The sequence below is a fragment of the Polypterus senegalus genome, chromosome 5 (assembly GCF_016835505.1).
Source record: "Polypterus senegalus isolate Bchr_013 chromosome 5, ASM1683550v1, whole genome shotgun sequence".
Lineage (NCBI taxonomy): Eukaryota > Metazoa > Chordata > Cladistia > Polypteriformes > Polypteridae > Polypterus > Polypterus senegalus.
The window spans coordinates 182,569,199-182,590,514 of NC_053158.1; the positions used below are offsets into that span (position 1 = coordinate 182,569,199).

Sequence of the window (21,316 nt, forward strand, 5' to 3'; positions counted from 1 at the left end):
GGATATAGCGGGTTGGATAATGGATGGATGCTTGGTATTGGTGTTTCACGTCACATGAAGTTTGATGTATTCAAAATGAATACATGCCTCCAATCTATAATCATAATCACGTTTATTTGTATTGAAAAGGCTGTACTATATTGACAGGTTTTTTAGTTGGCGCTCCTCAGAATTATATTTATTGAATCGGTAAGCTCCATACATCCTTACCTTTTAAAAACACAGTCGTCACCATATTATTTCCGTCACACTTTTGAATACTTGTTCACATGTACGCTAGAATGTACGTATAATGTAACCAGTGGCAAAAGCTCACAGTATCATAGCCTTTCGCCGAGTCTCTTGCTCGGGTGGATGACGAGTGGGCAGCGGCGCTGGCGCCGATTCGCATGCGTGTGCGCGCATTCGAGCGCGCTCCCTAGAATGGACAGTAGGGGAGGGGGTTCCTGGAAACCGCCTCCTTCCTGTAGCCCGCGCGCCGCCGCCACCACAGTTGGTGTATCTCAAAAAGCTCGTCGCCTCCATATTGGAAAGAGCTCGGCGCTGCCCCTCGTTTGTGTGCGTGTGGAACAGAAAGCTGGATCAGGGGGTTAATGACTATCATACTTTGATTACAACACGGACAGCGTCGCACAGGATACAGTTCTGGAACACGTTTATCATTTTTTTTCCTGTTTGTTGCCTTTTTTTGCGAACCTGCAAAAAGAACCCTTAAAAACTCAATTCGAAAACAACAACAACAACAACAACGAGGCGAGGTTAAGAACGCCAGCGGTTGTGTTTGTATTACTGTTTTCTTTTTAATGGTATTTTGGGCTTGTGTGCAGTTTGTGAGTCTGGAATTTAACGTTGTGCGCAAAGGGGGGCCTGGCCTTATTCGTACGTCGACGCTTCGTATTTGGTTACCGTTGTTAATGACGGATTGGCAAAGAGTAACGCTAACACCTTGCATTCTGAGAATAATCATAAGTGAATTAAAAAACCAGAACATTCGGTTTCCATGGACAACACGTCCATTATTACCCAAGTTACAAACCCAAAGGAGGAGGAAATTATTTCTTCGAGTCAAGAAAAAGGTAAGCCAAAAAATAAACATGCTGGGTTGGCTTTTGGCGTGCGTGGTTTCACTCTCGATCTTTTTAAAGAGAGCTACAGCCGTGCTACATACTTGTTTTTATGTAACGTTTTACTGCTTTTCGTTGCTCTTGTTTAATGGCTTTTTTTATCTTTAGGGGGAATATGTTCGTAGGTATTGCCAAATTTCATGCTTTTTTCCTAGCAGCGTGCAATAAAACACACCCCCTTGACTCGTTTACAAAATGATTTTGAGGTTTCCTTCTAAGTGAGATGGCATTGAATTCGGTGGTCACCCTTTTGAATAAAGGCATGCTTGCAATCACCCAACAGTTTGATCTTTTTGTGCAAGAAATCCTGAGACGTTTTAAGGCAAACCCTTGAGAATACGTGATGTAAGGCGTGAGGGGCTTAAGGACATCTACTTTAAAATTACAGCACACTAATACAAACGGTAACATTAAGTTTATTTTCTCTTGTATATGGCATGCTGTTCGGTGCAGTGGTCTGATTGCGACGTTGTCTCAAGACAAATATCTCGGCACATGCTGATGTTAATCAAACCAGATGTGTGTGTCTGTGCTAAGCCAGATGTGTGCGCCAGTCTGTTTGTGCGTGCAGAACAGCTTCGGGTTTGAAGTACTACTTGTAGTCGGATGGAAGTGTCGTTTTTTGTTTTGTAGTGTATTGTGTGTTGTTAGTGAAAGCATATTCTGAGGGCACTCATATACACCAGTATATATGCATTTTCCTAGGGGAAGACGCATGCCTTGTACCTTAACGTAAACCGTTTGTGTATGCTGTCACGTATACGGTGTGTGGATCCGCGTACAGTATCGTTATGTTATTACGCGTGTTTGTATATAATCTTGAGAAACGCCGCTCGTAGGCTGTAAATGTGGAACAGTGCAGGTTTTCTTCGCAGATGCAGTGCTTTGGGGTGAGTGGTGTGTGTTTGTTTCTCCTTTGACAACAAATCGCGTTTGATCGTTGTTAAGTGATTGTGCGATTCTCATGTGTGCTTTGCCAGTGCCTAAACGAATTTTACTCCTGTTGCAAACAAGGATTGTTTTTGTCAATTTGCTGTTTTTATTTTTAAAATTGGGATGATAACTTTTGCCTGTTTGTAGGCTTGATGTGCACATTGATTGTAGTTTTGATACAATTGCGTGTCATTTTTCAAAATTGTTTGAATATTGTGTAAAATCCCATCAAATCGTTTTTTTATTTTTGTTATAAACGTCTTAAGCAACCACATTTTCATCAGCTGCAAAAGTGTGCGGGATAATGAATGGAAGCGAAAAATGTAAAAAACAGAAAAAGGGAATCTGTTTAATGCTGTACCAGCTTATGGGTAGAACGACTCTTACCTAAGTACAGCTTCACGGCGTATACTCAACAGATGTTTGCCCACCAAAATAAAAATGTTGTCTATCAACAAATACTGTAGTTCTTTTTGTATGTTAGCAAAGCCTTGCATGTGACTCGTAATGTCTGATTAGGGTAAGTGATTTGCAGTTGATTGCTCATTTGCGATTATGATTGAGATCCCAAGGTGCTTTACACAGCAAGCAATGTTCTATACAATTCTCAGGAATGTAGTATAATTTTATTTAAAATTGGGTTTCAACGATGTGCTTTTATATGTTGGTTTGGTAACCTCAGTCTTAAAAAAATATAAACTACAAACTAGGCAGTGTAGCATAGTGGTTAAGGTTTTGGAATTCAAACACAGGTTGTTGGTTCATGTTCTGCTACTGATACTCTGTGACCATGAGCAAGTCACTTCATATGCCTGTGTAGTAAGGGGAGTGGGCAAAAGAAATGTAAACATTCGTATCTCAAATGTTATAAGTTGCCTCATGGAAGAAATCAGCCAGATAGGTAAATAATATTTAGTAATAACCATCTTAAAAGCATTGTAAAATTATTGGTTTGCAGTAGACCTCTCACACTGCGCTGCATCATAAACAGGTTAGAAAGAAGATCAGCTCAAATCTCTTAAATAGCCTTTATCTTTTTTTTTCCTAAGTTCTATCATTTGCCCTGTAGCAAAAGATTTAAGAACTTATTTATTCCCAGATATAAAAACATTTTCAATTCTGTTACTTGTGGGGATACTGTTAAGTTTTAATTTATTATTTTGTGTACTGTTAAAGGTAAGTATCCTTCTTTGCACCAATCTTGAGTGTGTACTTGTACGCTAGTGTTACATTGTTGCGGCTTGGCTTATTTTCTCGTACCCGTGTAACAATGCCTTATGTTTTGTACTCTCCTGATGCAAACTAATTTCCCTGTGGGGTAATAAACTCTGCCTAACATGAAACAAGAATGATCTTGACAGATGCTGGTCAGGAATCATTCACGCTCCTTCATCATGAATATATTGTAGTAACAGTGAACTGTTAATTGAAACATGTGATGCTGTACTGCAATAAAGGGACAGCACATTTGGGCAGTTAATCTACAACAAGCAGCTTTAGAAAAGAAAGAGAGAACAAGTGGGCCATACTTGAATTTTAAACTTTGACTTTTAAACCCCTAAAACATAGCTAGATATAGTGTTCTGCTAAAGTGACAGGTGTTAACTTGATTATACATTTCTGACACATCTAGAATTAAGAGCACCCATACTTCTGTTTTCTTTTTGATTCTTATTCCCCAAAGGAACTTGGGGTGTAATGAAGAAAGCAGGATTAGAGTGAAATCCGTTTAAAATAAGTCTGGATTCATGAAAATCTGTCTAATTCCATTCCAGAAAACCTAGATTTAGCCAAACCCACATTTCTGAGAACAAAAGATATAGATAACTCGCTAATACTGCTTTTTGAAAATGGGTTAGGATTTGCCTGTTCCAGAAAAAATTGAGGAAAACCAGCTGAATTACTGGGACAACAATGCTCTACAATAATCTGCAAGTAGCAGGTTTAATATGAAGGGTTAATACTTTGAGACTCTAATAATTATGGAGCAGAGCATCCAATTTTAAGATCATAGGCCGTAAATATCCTGTCAGAAATGCTGATCACAGCTGCATTATTTAATGCTGCATTACATTTGAACTGGGAAGTCAGAATTTACAAGTTCCAAATAGGGCGTATAAATTGAATCGCTCCCAGAAGTCGGATTTTCTACTCGGAAAGTCGGGTGAGCCTCCTCAGCCCTGACTTCCAAATCCAAGATGGCTATTCCACACATCAATAGAAGTGAAAGCTGTAGTATTATACTGTTTATTTACACTTCTGTCTGTTTCTGTCTCATTAAATCAATTGTACACACAGTACTATCCAATTTCTATATGTGGACATGTTGCTGTGGTGTTTGGATGTGCAAAATACCTGCATAATGCATAGTTATCAGCTTTTTCACTAGTTGTCTGTATTCTGAAAGAGCAAACAGAAAAGGTTTTCCTAGAGGCACCTGTATTGGTTTTCTGAACGTTTTGCTGAAACACAGTCAACTCATATGTGATGTCATTCTCAGCTCCAGCCTTCGACTTTCAAGATGATTGGAACACAGCATAAGAACCAGAAAAACCTATTGAAATATTGAAAATGTTGTGTTTTTCCTGAATGAGCAATCAACATAGAAACATAGCTCCTTCACCAAATTCTGCCCAGAAAAATTTAATCAGACCTAGATGAGATGTTCTGGCACTCTAAAAGAAGAGCATCAACTCCATTGTGTTATATGAGGAACTTTTTAAAACATTGTTCAGTGTAGCACCTCGTTGATTTTACTTGACATCGTGAACATATTTTTTTGTAAAGAGCAGTTTTATTCACATCACTGGAAATGTAACGCATTGGAAAAAGTGATCTTAAAAGTGTGCCTAACTTTGAAGCAGCATCTGCTCACACATACACATGGCACAGGCTGTCATCCCAAGAAAGAAATAACCATCAAAGAGGGATTCCAGAGAATCACAGGTATGGCAATTAAATTTAAACAACTTCAACATTTTTGAGAAATAAAAACCGATAATAGACTTGCTGATGGAACAAGCTGGCTACCTTTAACCCTTCTGTGGAGTCCTATCCTTTTTAAAGGAATGCCTCTGAAGACTCTCCTCTTAAGTGGATTTTTATACCCAATATTTTTTTAATGCAGTTTTCATTACATTTTTTAAGACAACAATATTACTTTTGCATTGTGTTGTAGTTCATTTGGCTGATGACTTTTGTGAAGGAAGTATGTATATTAAATACTCTCTACAAATATCATACTCTGTGAGATGCCACATACAATTACAGTGGAACCTCGGGTCACAACTGTAATTCGTTCCAGAACTCTGGTCGCAACCTGATTTGGTCGTGACCCAAAGTAATTTTCCCCCATAGGATTGTATGTAAATACATTTATTCTGTTCCGGACTGTACAAGCTGTATGTAAATATATATATATTTTTTAAAGATTTTTAAGCACAAAAATAGTTAATTATATTATAGAATGCACAGTGTAAACTAAATGTAAAAACATTGAATAACACTGAGAAAACCTTGAACAGAGAAAACTAACACTGCAAGAGTTCATGCTACAACCTTACGAACCGCTCACTGTAAAAACTTTTTTAATGAGTTTTAAACACAGGGGAAAAAATAAATATTTGAAAAATCTATAATTTATACATAAACAACCAAGAAAACAAACCTTGTATGAGTCGAGTTCTGGCACGAAGGAAGTGAGGAGGAACTGGGTGGAGAGAAGATAGTTTTGAGGTAAAGTCTGTGACAATGCCGGTTCGCTGCATTTTCCCATCTCGCTTCTGGGAGCCCTTAAACCCATCACTGTAGGTAATGTTATCGATGAGCGCGACAGTGAGGCACTACAATGGAGCAATCGGATTATGCAACAAGTGCCAAGTGCTTTTATTAAAATCAACAAAACATCAATCAAAAAAAATGTCCACATTAATATAAAGCGCAGTGCTTTCAGAATCCTTCAATAAATAAATAATCCCATAAAAACAGAAGTGAAGTGGAGGTTAAAATCCAATAGAAAAAAGTCTTCATTAAATACAAGATTAAAACAATGCCTGAAGCAGTCTCTCTAAAAACAAGTCCGGTGCCGCCTTTAACTGCCTTCTTGTGCTCTCTCTCTTTCGCTGCATAAGGAATGCACAGAGACTGAACACGTGTGGAAATCATTGGCGCGTACGAACTGGAAGGGAAACTGGCTTGTTTGTCACCCGAGTGCGTGGTTGTGAGCAGATGCAAAAGTTTGCCGAACTTTTTGGTCGTAACCTGATTTGTACGTGGTCCAAGACGTTCGTGACCCGAGGTTCCACTGTACTGTACGAATGTACATTCAGGGTCTCGGGTTTGAACAGGGCAACCATTCAAAGAGTGGGGACTGTGAAACTTCTGTTGCAGATTTGTACATGAAAGTAATTAACCTTTGTTTTCTTTTATTATGTAATTACTGGACAATACAGGGTTCAGTGCAGGCAGGATAATGTTTAACATCTCTCTGAGTAATGACTAGAACAAATTTGTGTCTGCTGAAAACTTAATATCATGGGTGTTAGACTATTTTGATGGTATTACCATTGCACAAATGGAATACAGTGCTTACTTGAGGACATAATGTTTCAAATAGAATAATATTGTCATGGATACATTTTACATAATACAATGGTTTACCTCAAAGTTTGCATTGATTTCACTGATTAAGTCTTTTATTCATTCACTCTGTCAGTGATATTCCTCCATCTTTCTTTCCTTTACAGCTGCTGCTGTATTGCTTCTCGTTTGGAGGGCATTCAGATAATCTTCATTCACTGTCACCATCAACCCCTGTTCTGCTGGCATGCAGTTTGTTCACTATGTTGAACAAACTTGTCTGTGGTTGATCAGCTGTTTAATGCTTGACTCATAAAGGCTTGTATATTTTGCTGTGAACACGTGTTAATCCAGCCTATCCGTGAATAGGGTAAGGTGATAGAAATTTGGTGTTCTAGAAATGGCTGATCCACAGGAATAAAATCGCTCTATAGCAAGTCAAGAGTTTTTTCTGTGATCCAGGATTGTCTAAGCATTCTTGCTGAAACAGAACCTTGGACTCAACTTCTGAAATGTATCAGCTTGCATGAATTGCCATAAAAAAAAAACGATAGCCTTCTCACTGGTGACTGGCGTAATCCAAACAACTATGCTACAGTCAGTGCATTAAAAAAAAAAAAATCATGTTTGTTGTTATGTGAGTAGTGCTTTTGGACACCAAGCCTAAGTGTAGGCAATTATTTCAGTTTGTGTTAATGACTGTAGTTAATTGAAGATATGATTTTTACCTAGAAAGTATATATGTGAATATCAAAGAAGCTGTGAAACATCATCTTTGCTTTCAGATAAAAAATAAAATGCTGTAATTTACTCTGAATCTTTCATTAGGTTTGTGGGCAAAAATCTTCAGGTTTTATTTGATATAATTAATGCACATGTTAATCATCCTGTAAAGTTTGTTTGTAATGGAGAAAAACACCTGGAACTAGGCTGTCAATCTGGTTCTGGTTCCTGATGTTTCTGGAAAAATAACAGTAATTTTATCTCACCACAAATTGTGTAAAGAGACTTTGCAGTAACGTGACAATATCATGCTTGTTTCTTTATGGACAGTAATCACTGTAGGATACAGGTGATAAAAATATTTTAAATTGTATTGTTCATAAACCATTTTGTCTAAGTAAGACAGTAGTTAAACTAAGATGTAATTTTAGTGTAGGATTGTATTGGTGTGCATCTGCAAAAGAAAAAAAAAATTGAAAGGCTATTTTCATTCTGAAAAGAAAAAAAGGTTAAAGACTCAACATTTAGGGTGTATAGCCTTTATCAAAGCACACCTGATGAATGCTGTACAGCGTAAACGTGTCTTTATCCTAATTTCCTTTTCACTATTGAAATAGCCTTTAAACTTTTTTTTCCTTTAAGATGTAATATGAACACTCAATTGAGGCCTAGTGTGCATTCTAGTGGCTAATTCTCTACAGATTTTATTTTTTATTTTTTCTCCAGCCGTCTGGAGTTTTTTTTTGTTTTTTCTGTCCCCCCTGGCCATTGAACCTTTCTCTTATTCGATGTTAATTAATGTTGATTTATTTTGTTTTATAATTGTGTCTTTCATTTTTCTATTCTTTAATATGTAAAGCACTTTGAGCTACTGTTTGTATGAAAATGTGCTATATAAATAAATGTTGTTGTTGTAAGTCGGAACTGCTTGTAGTGTAGTGCTTTGTGAAGGAAGACTGTTGAAGTGAGGATGAAAATAGTCAATACAAGATGTTCAGTAATGCCATTGATGTTCAACATTTTTTAAGAGAGGATGAACCTTGATAGTTTTATACAAGTGGGAGGAATATCTAATTCCAGTATTCCTGTAAATATCAGTAACCATACCTGATGTTTAGAGTTGCAACACCTAGACATTTATATAATATATATTATAATTACTGATCAGAACAGTAATTTCATATTGAGTCTTTCACTGAGCATACTATTGCAAGGAGTTCTCAAAGCATCAGTATATCCAGCAGTCCTACTGAATAACTAAAACACTTGGTAAATCACTGGCCATTGTTGTCTTTGTATATTTAGACATTCCTTCATTCAATTTTGTAATATGCATTTACTAATGTATGGTTTTAAATAACAGCACTCCATTAGATGCTATTCTAGGACTTTGACTATAAATGGTTGGGCCATAACCTATGAAGGTTCAGTCCCAACAACTTACTTATAACAGCAGAAGTCATAAAGATCATCTCCTTAGTTATTGGCTGTTTTATCTTTTATGTATTTTTTGGGGGTCTTGAATAGATTTTGTGAAAACTTTTTTTTTTTACCCACTGCATTAAAGATACCGATCCTAACTGATATCATGGAATTTCAGCTTTTGTTTACGATTAGGTTTTATTTCCATTGAAATAGAAGAATAACAGTGAAATTTGGCAGAAAATGAAATTGTTTGGTTAGTTTGAGCATTTTAATTTTCTGTTGAGGTCCTGAAAGTTTACATTTGTTTATTGGTAACATTTAAGTACCTTTGGATAAAATGTGCAGCATTTGATTCAATGTAAAGTGTTGTTATATTGAATTTTATAATCAAGGGCTGGTGTAGACAGTTTTAAAACCATGCACCGTATGTGACTTAAATGAGAGTTGCTTCTCAAATACCACAGAGAAATGTGTTTGTAGTTACTGTTCAGGTTGTGTGATCATTTACTATCATCTCTGTAAATGCATGCACAGTCTATGATAATTGTGCTCATGATTAGGGCTAGGTATCAACACTGATGTCCCAATTTGATTCCGATTCTCAATGCCTTGAGTCATTTCAATATCAGTTTTATCCTGACTGAAGTAGCATGCACTGATATATTTAATATAGTGGCTTTTTTTTACAAATTACTTAACCATGCATAGGGAACATTAATATAATGTGACAAAGTTTAGTAACACTTTATTTGAAGGGTGTCTACAAAGTATCTTCATAACATAAGTATGGAGTGACATTTAAGAAGAAATACATGACTAATAATAAACAGTTAATCAGTATTTGTAAGATGTAGAACAAAATATTGTTGCTCTAAAAAAAAAAGTTCTTCGCAAGGCTGCACTCATTCAAAACTCACCCTAATTTAACTAACATATCTACTGCCACATCAGAGTCCACACATTAAGGGTGCTCCTTGTTTTAATATAAAGCAGTGGCATCTTGTGAATAGTATTATTGTAAAATAATCAAATATTGCTGCTTAAAAAATAAGTATTTTGTTAAATAACCTATTTGTGTTATGAATATCCATGTAGACATCCTTCAACTAAATTTATTCCCCATTGGACATTTAAAATATTGAATTAGTTGAAATTAGAGTGGGAAGACTTGTGTCTTTCTATAATTCTACAGGTCACACACATCTTCAGTTGCTCACTTGTAGCAGTCATGTTAATCAGTCTCAAATGTGTCTTCACAGTCCTCCGACCAAAAGGAAGCATTTTAAAATGAGGATCTAAAGCTGATGCTTGTTTACAGTGGCATTGAATGAATGGAACATAAAAGAAAAGGCACATGCCATCGTGTCTGATAATGATACTATTATGGAGCTATTTCAAGTCGGCTGCTAGTACATGCTCACCATTTTATATTGCAGGCTACTTTGAAAATTCCATCAATTGCCCGCATGCTTTGCCAAGTGAGGCCCAGTGTAGGGTCTCTTAGATAAAAACTCTTATAAATTCTGTTATTTTTTGGGCACAATGTGAATTACATGGAAGCTTGGAGCTCCATTGTAGATATTGTAGACTCTACGTGTGTGGATGTCAGCTATGAGTTTATGGGTGATGTTGGCATAAATGGTTTCTCAAATTTGCTATGTTAAAACAATACTTAAATTCTATGTTGGACAGCTTACATATGGCTTTACCTTTATCCAGTTGATCTTTACCAATGCACTGTTTAAATCCATAGTAAATCCACACATCTGATTTAATTATCTAAGATGTTGATTTAATTTAAAGAGGATGCACCATTTTATTTGAAAGTAGTAAAGTGCTTTTTTCGTTGAATGCCTTAAGAGGCACACTTAGCCATCTACTGTATTGGACACCAAAAATGAAGATAAGCAAAAATCTACAATAGTAATTGAGCAGGCTAGGGATTCACAAGAACGATCTTTGAGACTTTTAAGAATAAATGTTGAATTGTCTAAATGAAAAATAACACTCAGAAAAATGATATTTTTACCCATGCCTACTCGTGATACTATAATTTTTTAATAACTGAATTTAGAACACATTTATACTGCAATCCTTGCAGCCTTTTTTCTCAGTAAATTTAATAAGTCATGATTGTTTGCTTATTAATATTTGGTATTATATTCTTTCATACTGCATTATGTAGAAATATTTATGTTCTGATTGAATAAAACACACATTAACAACCATTTTCACTATATGTGGGGGAGAAAGAAATGGCCTTTATGCTTTGCGTTTATGATGGCTACATATTGCATTAAGTGCTATGCATGCTCTGATCAGGTTTTTTTAAGGCCGTAAAACAAAATCATGTTTAAAAAAAAAAAACCTTTCTCTTCTGTAACCAGACAAATAGGTTTTATGTCCAATATTAAAGTGTAACTTTATAAACTATAGACTACAGGTGTTGGTTAACTGTTCATTTTTTAATAAACAAAATACAATTTTGTAGGCTTATTGTTTATTGATCATAAAATAATAAAATCAAATTTCCTTTAATTACATACTTTAAATAATAAAATATGTACAGCAATATTTATCCATAATACATATGGTATAAAAGAAAATAAAGTGCTTCTAATAATTACAGGTGGTCATATTGTTTAGTTTTTTCTGTAATGTACCTATCTGAAACAAGGCTTAATTAAAATGGTATTTTTCACCATTTCTCTAACAACAAAAGATATTCTCACATAATCAGTTAAATGTAAATATACATGTATTTATGTTTTAACCATTTTAAATCATTCATTCCACTACAGCTTTTTGTTGTTAAAATGTATATTTACTATATTTATACCTGTACAGGAGTGTTTGTTTTCATCACTGAATCAACTAGACATTTGTAATTCGTGAAGTGCAATTATAAAATATGGATTACCATTTTAATTATGCAGTACTTGTTTCTTTCCAGAACATATGCTGTATGACACATAGCAACAAATGACAAATAAGAAGCACAGTAGAAATCTTTACAAAACCATATTGTTTACTAAGCAACCGTTTCAAATTTGTCTTTTTGTTTTTCCTAATTAAAAGTGTAGCTGCTGCATTTTAAACAAGCACACTGTATAAATTCAAGCAATGTCCATTTTAATTTAAGAAACAAAATAAGGGTCTTAATTCCTTAAAGTAGATTCTCTTCGCATTTGTCTAGTTACACAGGACGACTTCTCAGATTACTTTTTTTTTTTTTTTTCCCAGGTTATTACTCCACTGTCTTTAATGTAAAGGCTAATATATCAATCACTTCTTTATTGATCAAACAAGCTTCCACTCTCTGCATTTTGGGTCTACAAGTATGTTTTCATATGAGGTAATTGGAAGTATGACATTATTTTGTTTTTTTAAATCACTTGCAAAATTTTCCCGTTAATCAAGTTTTTAGTGATATTAACCAAGCAAAACTCTACAAGGGATATTCAACTCCTAAAAGCTTTTTTTTCTCAGCAATCATAGTATACTTTAATTTGTCCTTTTGAAAATTTTCTTAAGTGAGGATTTATATATATATATATATATATATATATATATATATATATATATATTATATATATGTATATATATATATATATATATATATATATATATTTTGCTCTCGGTATAAAATTGGCTCTGTGGTGTACCAGTCCAAACTTAAAATATAAAAATAATCACAATTTCAAGGCTTCAAAGTCAGTTTTAAAACCAAAAATGTTAAAGTAGTAATCTGTTTTCTGAGATTGCACAAATTATGTAAAATGGCATATCCATGCTATTTTTGTTATAAAAAAAAAAAGAAGAAAATCTTGAAATTCTGTCATTTTTAAAGAGGTCTGTCCAGTTGAGCGGTTTACAAAACTGCCCATCTCCATTCTTTGGTCATATTTTTCTGTAGTGTGTCTCATGATGTCTAATGAATACTGTAGCTAATGTTGTTTTGAGAGGGATTGGAGTTCTTAGTGCAGGATATTTCTCAGGATTTTGACAGTAATTTAATATATTCCCCAACTCGCAGCTATTCTCACTCCACGCATAGTAATTTTCACATAAACTTCGTGCATTTGGCGATATGGTAAGAAACCCCACGCTGTCTTCGGCAGAACATGCAAACTCCACACAGACATGAGCCAGACATAAAGTTCAAATTGAGGAAGCCTGATCCATGAAGCGACAATACTAACAACTGTGCTACTCTGCTGTCCTACAGTTTATCCTTTTCTGTACAGTTTGCTAATTCTATCCAGCACAGGTTTTCATGGTTTTCAGTTTTAGCTGCAGTGATACACCTGGGTGATGTTTGGAACTGGTTTCAGAAAGATACCTAGTTTCCCCTCTTAAGGTCATGTCACGTTTGATGACTTTTCCAGTGATTTTCAGTTGTAACCTTAATTTACATAATATTGGCAATCAGAGGAGTGCTTCCCTGAGACCAGCCATGTAATATGAAGTAGCAAGCAACTCAGATCGGTTTGTTTTTCTGTTTAGCCATTGATGACCTGACAATGAGATCAGCAAATTTATTGGCTTTACTTGTTTTTACATGTGAGGTGCACACATTTTCAAAACGTTTTGATAGTATTGGTGTGAACACCTTCATATCATGTGTGGATCAATGCTGTTTTACTTTACTATTACTTAATAATAATAAGCCTGCTACTATTACTTTACTATTGTTCCTCTCGTATGAAGCCTGGAAACAGAAGAATGAATTAAGAACATTTAAGTAGAATGCCCAGTGGGGGCTGGATGGCCTTTTGGCCTTGGAACCCCTGCAACTGATAAATGAATAATGTTGTTGTACTTGCCTATTCGGACAAGATTAGTTTTACACCATGAGGTTGGATAAAATAATAATTACCGGATTGAAGTTTTCATGCCAGTGATATGGATTGAAGTTGACCAGTTTTTCACTGTTCCATGTAGTTAATGTATGCATACTGCTGGTTTGGACCACATTAGCAACACATTTGTACGATCATTTCCATTCGTACCTCCAAGGGAGAGCCCAGCATCCACCTGCTTTTCTTTTTTTTTTTTTTTTTTTTTTTTTTTGTAAATTGAGTATATCAGTGCACCTTTGGATCTCTGAAGGGCTATAACAAAATGCCGGAAGTTATTCAGCACACACAACAAGGGAAAAGCAATTACAACGGGAGGTACTTTTGTAATTTTAATTGTATTTACAGTGTATTGCTTAAATATGAAATTTTACTGACATTGATTCTAATGGGGTTAGTTTAATGTTGTGGTTAGTTTTGGATGGATACTGAAGTTTTGACTATGGCATTGATACCAGCTTTTCAACCCCAGCACTGATACCAAAACAGTTCCAAAACAAGTAATGGCTAACTCCAAAACTGCCCCCATCATATTCAAACCTCCCTGGTATGCGGCATTGTTGTGCTGCACTGCATGCTGTATTTCCTTTGATGATGTCAAGATTGCAACAAAGCATGTGATTTCATTTTGTAAAGTGTATGAAATGGATATTTTTTTGCACAACTAAACTTCTGAATGTCAAGGAAAGGGGGGTTGGCTGGTTATTCTTTACAGACTTTTTATAGATAAGTCTTCATAATTTTTTGTACTGAGAAGTGAACACTGTCTGTCAGAAGGTACAGACATAAGCAATTCAAGTGGGACTACAATGACAGAGGTCCTCTGTTAGTTATACTCTGATCGATCTTGTATGTACAGTTCTTTTAGCCCTGACGTGCTTTTCAGATAGAAAGAGCATAGTGGCATTTTGCATGCTTAAGTTTTTCTTGCTATCAGTTTGTTTGTATATGAAGTTTGCAAGCTGCTTCTTCATGAAAATGTAATTCAGCCCTCAATCACTCCTGAAACCTGCCTGGAAGAGAATCACAATAGCTGGTGTCCTTAGTTAAAAGTTGGTAGAGAGCCAAGATGTAATGTAGCATTTTTCTGTCTGAAAATAAAAGGACTGCCCTAACCAAAAACAGCAATAGGCTGTTTGCAATAGCCAGTATATATAACTACCATTAAGGATTTTTAGACTGCCATCTAAAAAAAAAAAAAAAAATATCAAAATGTTCTAAGTTGAGTTTTCAGACTTTAATATATAGTTAAACATAATGTAATTAAAATATGAATGAAGACAGTCCTAGTTTATAGTATTGCAGAATAATCAATTTTCATATGTAAATTTTGTTTCATGTTAGCCTTTCTTTTGTATAATACAGGGAAAACCATAATAAACCCTTAAACCTAAATTTAGACAGTGGAGTTTATTTGAGAATTTCTGCAGACATGCTATTAGTGGTTGCCATCACTAATTGTTCACAAATATGAGTTGTTTGCATGTTATATCCTTACTAGTAAGAATAGAATATTAGGAGCACCAAATAACATACCCTATATGAACAAAAGTATTGGGACACACCAATTATTGAATTCAGGTGTTTCAATCAGACCAGTTACCACAGGTGTATAAAATCAAGCACCTAGCCATACTGCCACTATTTACAAACACTTTTGAACAAATTGGGATGTTCTGAAGAGCTCAGTGACTTCAAGTGTGGTACTGGGATATGATGCCACCTTTGCAGTAAGATGGTTCATTAAATTTCATCGCTGCTGGATATTCCACGGTCAGCTGTAAATGGTATTATTGGAAAGTGGAAGTGGTTTGGGACAACAGCAGCTCAGCCATGAAGCAGAAGACCATGTACAATCACAGAGCAGGGTCAACGACTACTAAGGTGCACGGTATATAGCTGAAGAGTTCAGAACTTCCTCTGGCATTAACGTAAGCACAAAAAACTGTGCTGTGGGAGCTTCATATAAAGGGTTTCCATGGCTGTGCAGCTGCATGCAAGCCTCACATCACCAAGTCCAATGCCAAGTGTCAGATCGAGTGCTGGAAACTTGTTCTATAGAGTGATGAATCACACTTCTCTGTTTGGCAGTCAGATGGACGAGTCTTAGTTTGGTGAATGCCGGGAGAACGTTACCTACCTTGACTGCATTGTGCCAACTTGAAGTTTCGTGTAGAAGAGATAATGGTATGAGGCTGTTTTTCTGGGTTTAGACTAGCCCCCTTAATTCCAGTGAAGGGCAATCTTAATGCTTCAGCATACCAAACATTTTGAACAACGCTATGCTACGAACTTTGTGGAAACAGTTTGGGGAAGGCCTTTTTCTATTCCAGCATGACATGTGCCCCAGTGTACAAAGCAAGCTTCATAAAGATGTGGTTGGATAAGTTTGGTGTGGAAGAACTTGACTGGCCTGCACAGAGCCTTAACCTTCACACCATTGAACACCTATGGGATGAACTGAAATGGAGGTTGTGAGCCAGGCCTTCTTGTCCAACATCAGTGCCTGACTTCATAAATGCTGTACAGAAAGAATGGGCAGAAACACTCCAAAATCTTGTGGAAAGACTACCAAAAAGAGTTGAGGAGTTGTTATAGCTGCATCTTACTCACAAGCTGACATGATCCCTGGCAGCAGGATTGTGTTGCTCTTGTTTAGTTGAAGTTGAGTTCTCTTAAATGGTGTCTGTACTATTCTCAATTTTAACTGAGTCATATTGTATTCTATTATAATTATAGAGAAGTATGTGAATTCAGAATGGTTTTTATCTTTATTTGGATTTATTTTCATCCGACCTGTTGTCTTCATTTTGCTCCACAACAGAGAATACATGTTTCAGTGGAACCTTCCTGAATACATGTATCTACTACTACAATTTCTCAGTAAATCTGGCTATTTGTAATTTAGTAACTTTTTTTGTTAACCAGTTAATTAGAAAAGAAATTGTGTTCAAGACAGATTGGAAAAAGAAACGACAAATAAAGTGTAATTTATACCATTTATAGAAGCTTGGTTAAAAAATCCTTTGATAAGAGGGGGCTGGAGGACACTACAGCAATATTTCTTAATCTTCTGTATAAACACTTGGAAGGTTGAAGATTTTTATTATTTAGCTGGACCTTGTATCTGTGGTGACTCACAACATTTTAAGAGATACAAATGGTGTATTTGCTCATGGTCCTACAATATTGGTCCTGTTATTTGAACCCATAACCTAAGGATTTGAATTCCAATGTCTTAGCTTCTGCACCAAACTTCCTGAAAAAAAACATGTATTTATATAGCACATTTTAGTACAAAAAGTAGCTCAAAGTGCTTTACTTAATGAAGAATAGAAAAATATAAGACACTGTAAGAAAATAAGTCAACATTAATTAACATAGAATAAGAGTAAGGTCCAATGGCCAGGGTGGACAGAAAAAACAAAAAAAACTCCAGACGGCTGGAGAAAAAATAAAATCTGTAGGGATTCCAGACCATTAGACTGCCCAGTCCCCTCTGGGCATTCTACCTAACATAAATGAAACAGTCCTCTTTGGATTTAGGGTTCTAAAAAACAATATTGGCTTCTGCTTTTAATGTGATTCAGCCTCATTTTTAGTTAGTTGATATTAATGATAATCAGTTTTTGATTTAATCGATCATTAGGCTGAATGCGTTATGCTGCGCCGTTGCATCACTGCTTCATTCAGCTGTGAACACATTTGAAAAAAGGCAGACGGTAAACAAGTGACAGAAAAGAGTGCATGACCTAAGACTTGCAGAGTTTGAAAGCACTTTGCTCTCAATACAGAAAAAGTTGATTTGCAAAATGTGTAGGTCTGACCTCCTATGGCACGAGAGCACAATGTAAATGCACAAACATTTGAACAGGGAACATATTGTTACAGGCTCTGTGGAGAAGAAAGACTCACCATCATCCTAGTAAACTGAAAGTTACTTCAGCATTACTCGATTCAGATACATAATGCAGTGTTTGCTAGATATAAGGATGTAAGTTTCAGTTTCAAGTGAGGAATAATTTGTGGCATAATTATTTTTTCCTGTCTTGTGTGTGTAAAAGAAATAAAAAAACTTGGCGGGAATGCAGTGGTAAATGCTACAGCAAATCAATCACTACTGAAAGGCGTATCACATTCCAAGTAAAAAGGCAGGAGTGGGGTGTAACAGCAAAAGTTCCAGCCTAGTTGGCTATTGGACAGCAGATGGCTTTTATACAATCAGGGGGAACACGTGATAATGTGCAAGTGCTGCAGCAGCAAGCCTAGTTTAGCCCATAAAACAGATTTTGTGTCAGGATCACACAGTTTTAAAATGTGAAAATCTAACAGCACACTCCTAACAGCAAATGACATGCGTCAGGCTGTTACAGTGTGTTGGCTGCAAGCACATGTGCCAAAGTATCTGTGGAGCTAAAATGTTTTCTGACACAAATTATGAATAATAATGCAACTTTAACTTTCAGTTAAAATAAACTTGGCATATTTACAAATTATTAGTTTAGGGGAGAACCAGATTTCACACAAATTAAACCACTTATTTTGCTGCAGAAGAAAAGTAGTTTGGACTTTTTCCCAGCATATGACAACGATGTTCGTTGTGCTGAACTAATTTCATATATTACTGTAGACTTGCAAAAAAAAAAAAAATAAAAAATATATACACACAGTGCATATATATATGCATGCCCAGGAGGACCAGAGGAGGGCTTGTACCTCCTCCAGACCACGAGGGGGCGTCCGTCCTGGTTATGCTGGTGGCCTCGGGTAGGGGGCATGGAAGCCCAGCCCTGTAGGGGCCCGTGGCCTGAACAGCCCTGGAGCCCAGCACTTTCGCCACACCAGGAAGTGCTGGGGGGAAGACGACAGGGGACACCCGGACGGCTTCCGGGTGCGCAGCCGGCACTTCCGCCACACGCGTGTCTGTGGAGGAGTGCCGGGAAGCAGCTGGAGCCCATCCGGGTTCCCATAAAAGTCAAGGCATTGAATTTGTGAGACCTGGACAGTGGTGGGAACGGTGCTGGAGGCACTGGGAAGTGCACTGAGTGAAAATATTGTAAATATAGTGTAAATAAACAAGTGTGTGGTGGAACCAACGATGTCTGTCTGTCTGCCTATTATATATAAGATAAAATAAGTCATGATCGTGCAACAGATTCTTCTGTGGTGGTATATTGTGGTGTTCAGATATTTACATAATGCTTTGCTAGTACATCTTACTTTCTCTAACAAACACTGAAAAAAAAATCATTTTGAAGTGTGTTTAGTATGATTCAGAATACGTAAGCCAAATTGTGAGTTTAGTTTATTTATTGAAAACTGTTTTTTAAGCATTGTGTGTGTTCATTGCACAAACTGAGCCAGAAGTGCTACTGTCTTTTATTTCTATTTATTACTATTTATTTTCAATACATTATTTTATATAAATATTGTGTAAAAGCCTATATTTAGCTACTAGTAGTTTATTTAAAAAATACATTTCTGAAAATGTTATACAAATTTGTTTGTGTGCCTACTACATTTCCGCACTAAGATTTTAAAAATGTAAACAGTTATCAGTGTCATATGGAATACCAAGATAACACAGGATTTACCAATTTACATAAGCTCTGTAAAGCTATTTTTGTAACTACAATTCTCAAGTCAGATTTGTTAGAAATGTCACTTTCTCAGGTTTGCATCATTAATTGGTTAATAACACTTGTTGAATTGATGCTTAAGTTATCCAAAACTATCCTCATCCATTTTACATTTATCCCATCTTTAAGGCTATCTGATATTTTCACATCATATTTTCATATTTCTGAACTGAGTAATGGATATTTTTTTCCTTTGAATGAGCAATGAAATTTTTGAATAGGTGCTGAAATATAAGCCCTGAAACTGTTTGTACTTCTTTTTCACACATTTTAAAATTTTTTTCTGTAATATTTTAGATGTGTGATTTTTATATTGAGGATACAATTTTTACATCACACTTTGCATATATTGTAGTACACTAGGAAAGTTCAAATTTTATCCATCCATCCATCCATTATCAAACCCTCTATATCCTAACTACAGCGTCACAGGGGTCTAGTGAAGCCAATCCCAGCCAACACAGGGCGCAAGACAGGAAACAAACCTCAGGCAGGGCTCCAGCCCACTGCAGGGCACACACACCAGGCACACACTAAGGACAATTCAGATTTTATCATTGCTTCATTTTAATGTTCTGTACAACTTTATTCGTCAGTTTTTAAAATAGCTATATCACTGGTAGATGTTTATTTTTTTGCTGTGCATTGAAAGAATGTATTCTTAACTTAAATTCATTTTTGGAAATGTCATTTAAACTTAAAAAAAAAAAAAAAATCCATTCCCCCTTTATAGATGGATATAATGGTGAGTGAGCAGAGTGTAAATGGGGAAAAAAGTATTTGGACAGGTTTACAATAACAGTTTTAGACCGTGAAACAACTGTTTGTAATTAAAGTTAAGCGAACTGGCTGTAACTGTAGGACTCTAAATGCATTCTAAATGGAGAATAGCCTTAGAAAGCTGAAAGTTGCATTTGTTTCGAACACATTTTTATTTCGTATTCTTTAATAATAGTAATAATATATATAGCCAGATATAAACTGAAGAAAATGTCTGATTTTATTAATGGCTAGAATAAAATGGAATCTGACCTTCTCACAAATTTTATTAAAATGCCTAGATTAAACCATAGAAGTAAATTATATTTTGAAATATGCTTTGGTGTAGGTAAAGTGGATTGAACTAACAATTTTTTTTGTGCTGGATTTTAATAAACAATAAGAGTGCATGGGTAAGGAAGGTCTTAGGGACCGGTTTATACTACATGCTGAGAAGGTGTATGCGCACGCATCATGGCTGCCATGTGTTCCCAGCGTTCATTTGACGCATCCTCTGTGCACATCCTCAGAAATTAACTTGAAACGTTCACGAGTTGCAGTACCCTCAAGAAATGGGGGAGCTCAGGATGTTCAAATTTGAATGTGACGTCAGAGTCTCTGTTTACTATGAACATGTGACGGCAAGCCTCTTTGCAGATCCTACAGGATCAATGTGGATGCTTCTGTGTTTGGTGAATGGTTCAATGTGGTGAAGCAAATCATCAAACTTTAATGATGACATAGGAATACATTTGTGGTGCTTTTCTTTGTCTATTTCTTGCATAGGCAATATATGCATTGCTTATTACCCATTGTAATGATGTAATGGATTTTAAAGGTTTCACTATGTCTGTCTTAAAATCAGAATGTACGGAAGTGTATTTGAGGCACAGAAAAAAAAGGGGCACATTGAAGGGAAAAAAGGTCTATTTCATAATTAAAGTGGAAATAGCATTCTTGCCTTACAGTGCTAAAGTCTGAGATGGTTTTACATGTTCTCCCCATGCATTTTTGGATTAATTAGTATGTGAATGTGCTTGAATGCATATGATAATCTGTTTTAGCACTGAATGCTGGGAATGTCAGTTGTACTTTCAATTAGGAACATGCATTTAGTCCTTCATGTGCTGTGAAGTAAATAACATTCATACCTCAACCAAAGAACCCAAAAATTCGAGGCTTGACCACAAGCTGCTATGCCAAACAGATTCCATCGTTTCAAAAGATCACTTTGCAAATGACGACTGGGTAAAAACTGAATGGATAATAGAATTTA

General features: G+C 35.9%; 1 protein-coding gene across 1 annotated transcript in view; it reads left to right on the forward strand.

The window, feature by feature from the left end:
- Positions 1-487: 487 nt before the first annotated feature.
- ctdspla (CTD (carboxy-terminal domain, RNA polymerase II, polypeptide A) small phosphatase-like a) overlaps positions 488-21,316 on the forward strand; it is a 96,360-nt gene continuing 75,531 nt past the window's right edge. Inside the window, 1 exon segment of the mRNA XM_039753700.1 lies at positions 488-1,076. Coding sequence (XP_039609634.1) covers positions 1,001-1,076 — 76 coding nt within the window. The 5' untranslated portion in view covers positions 488-1,000.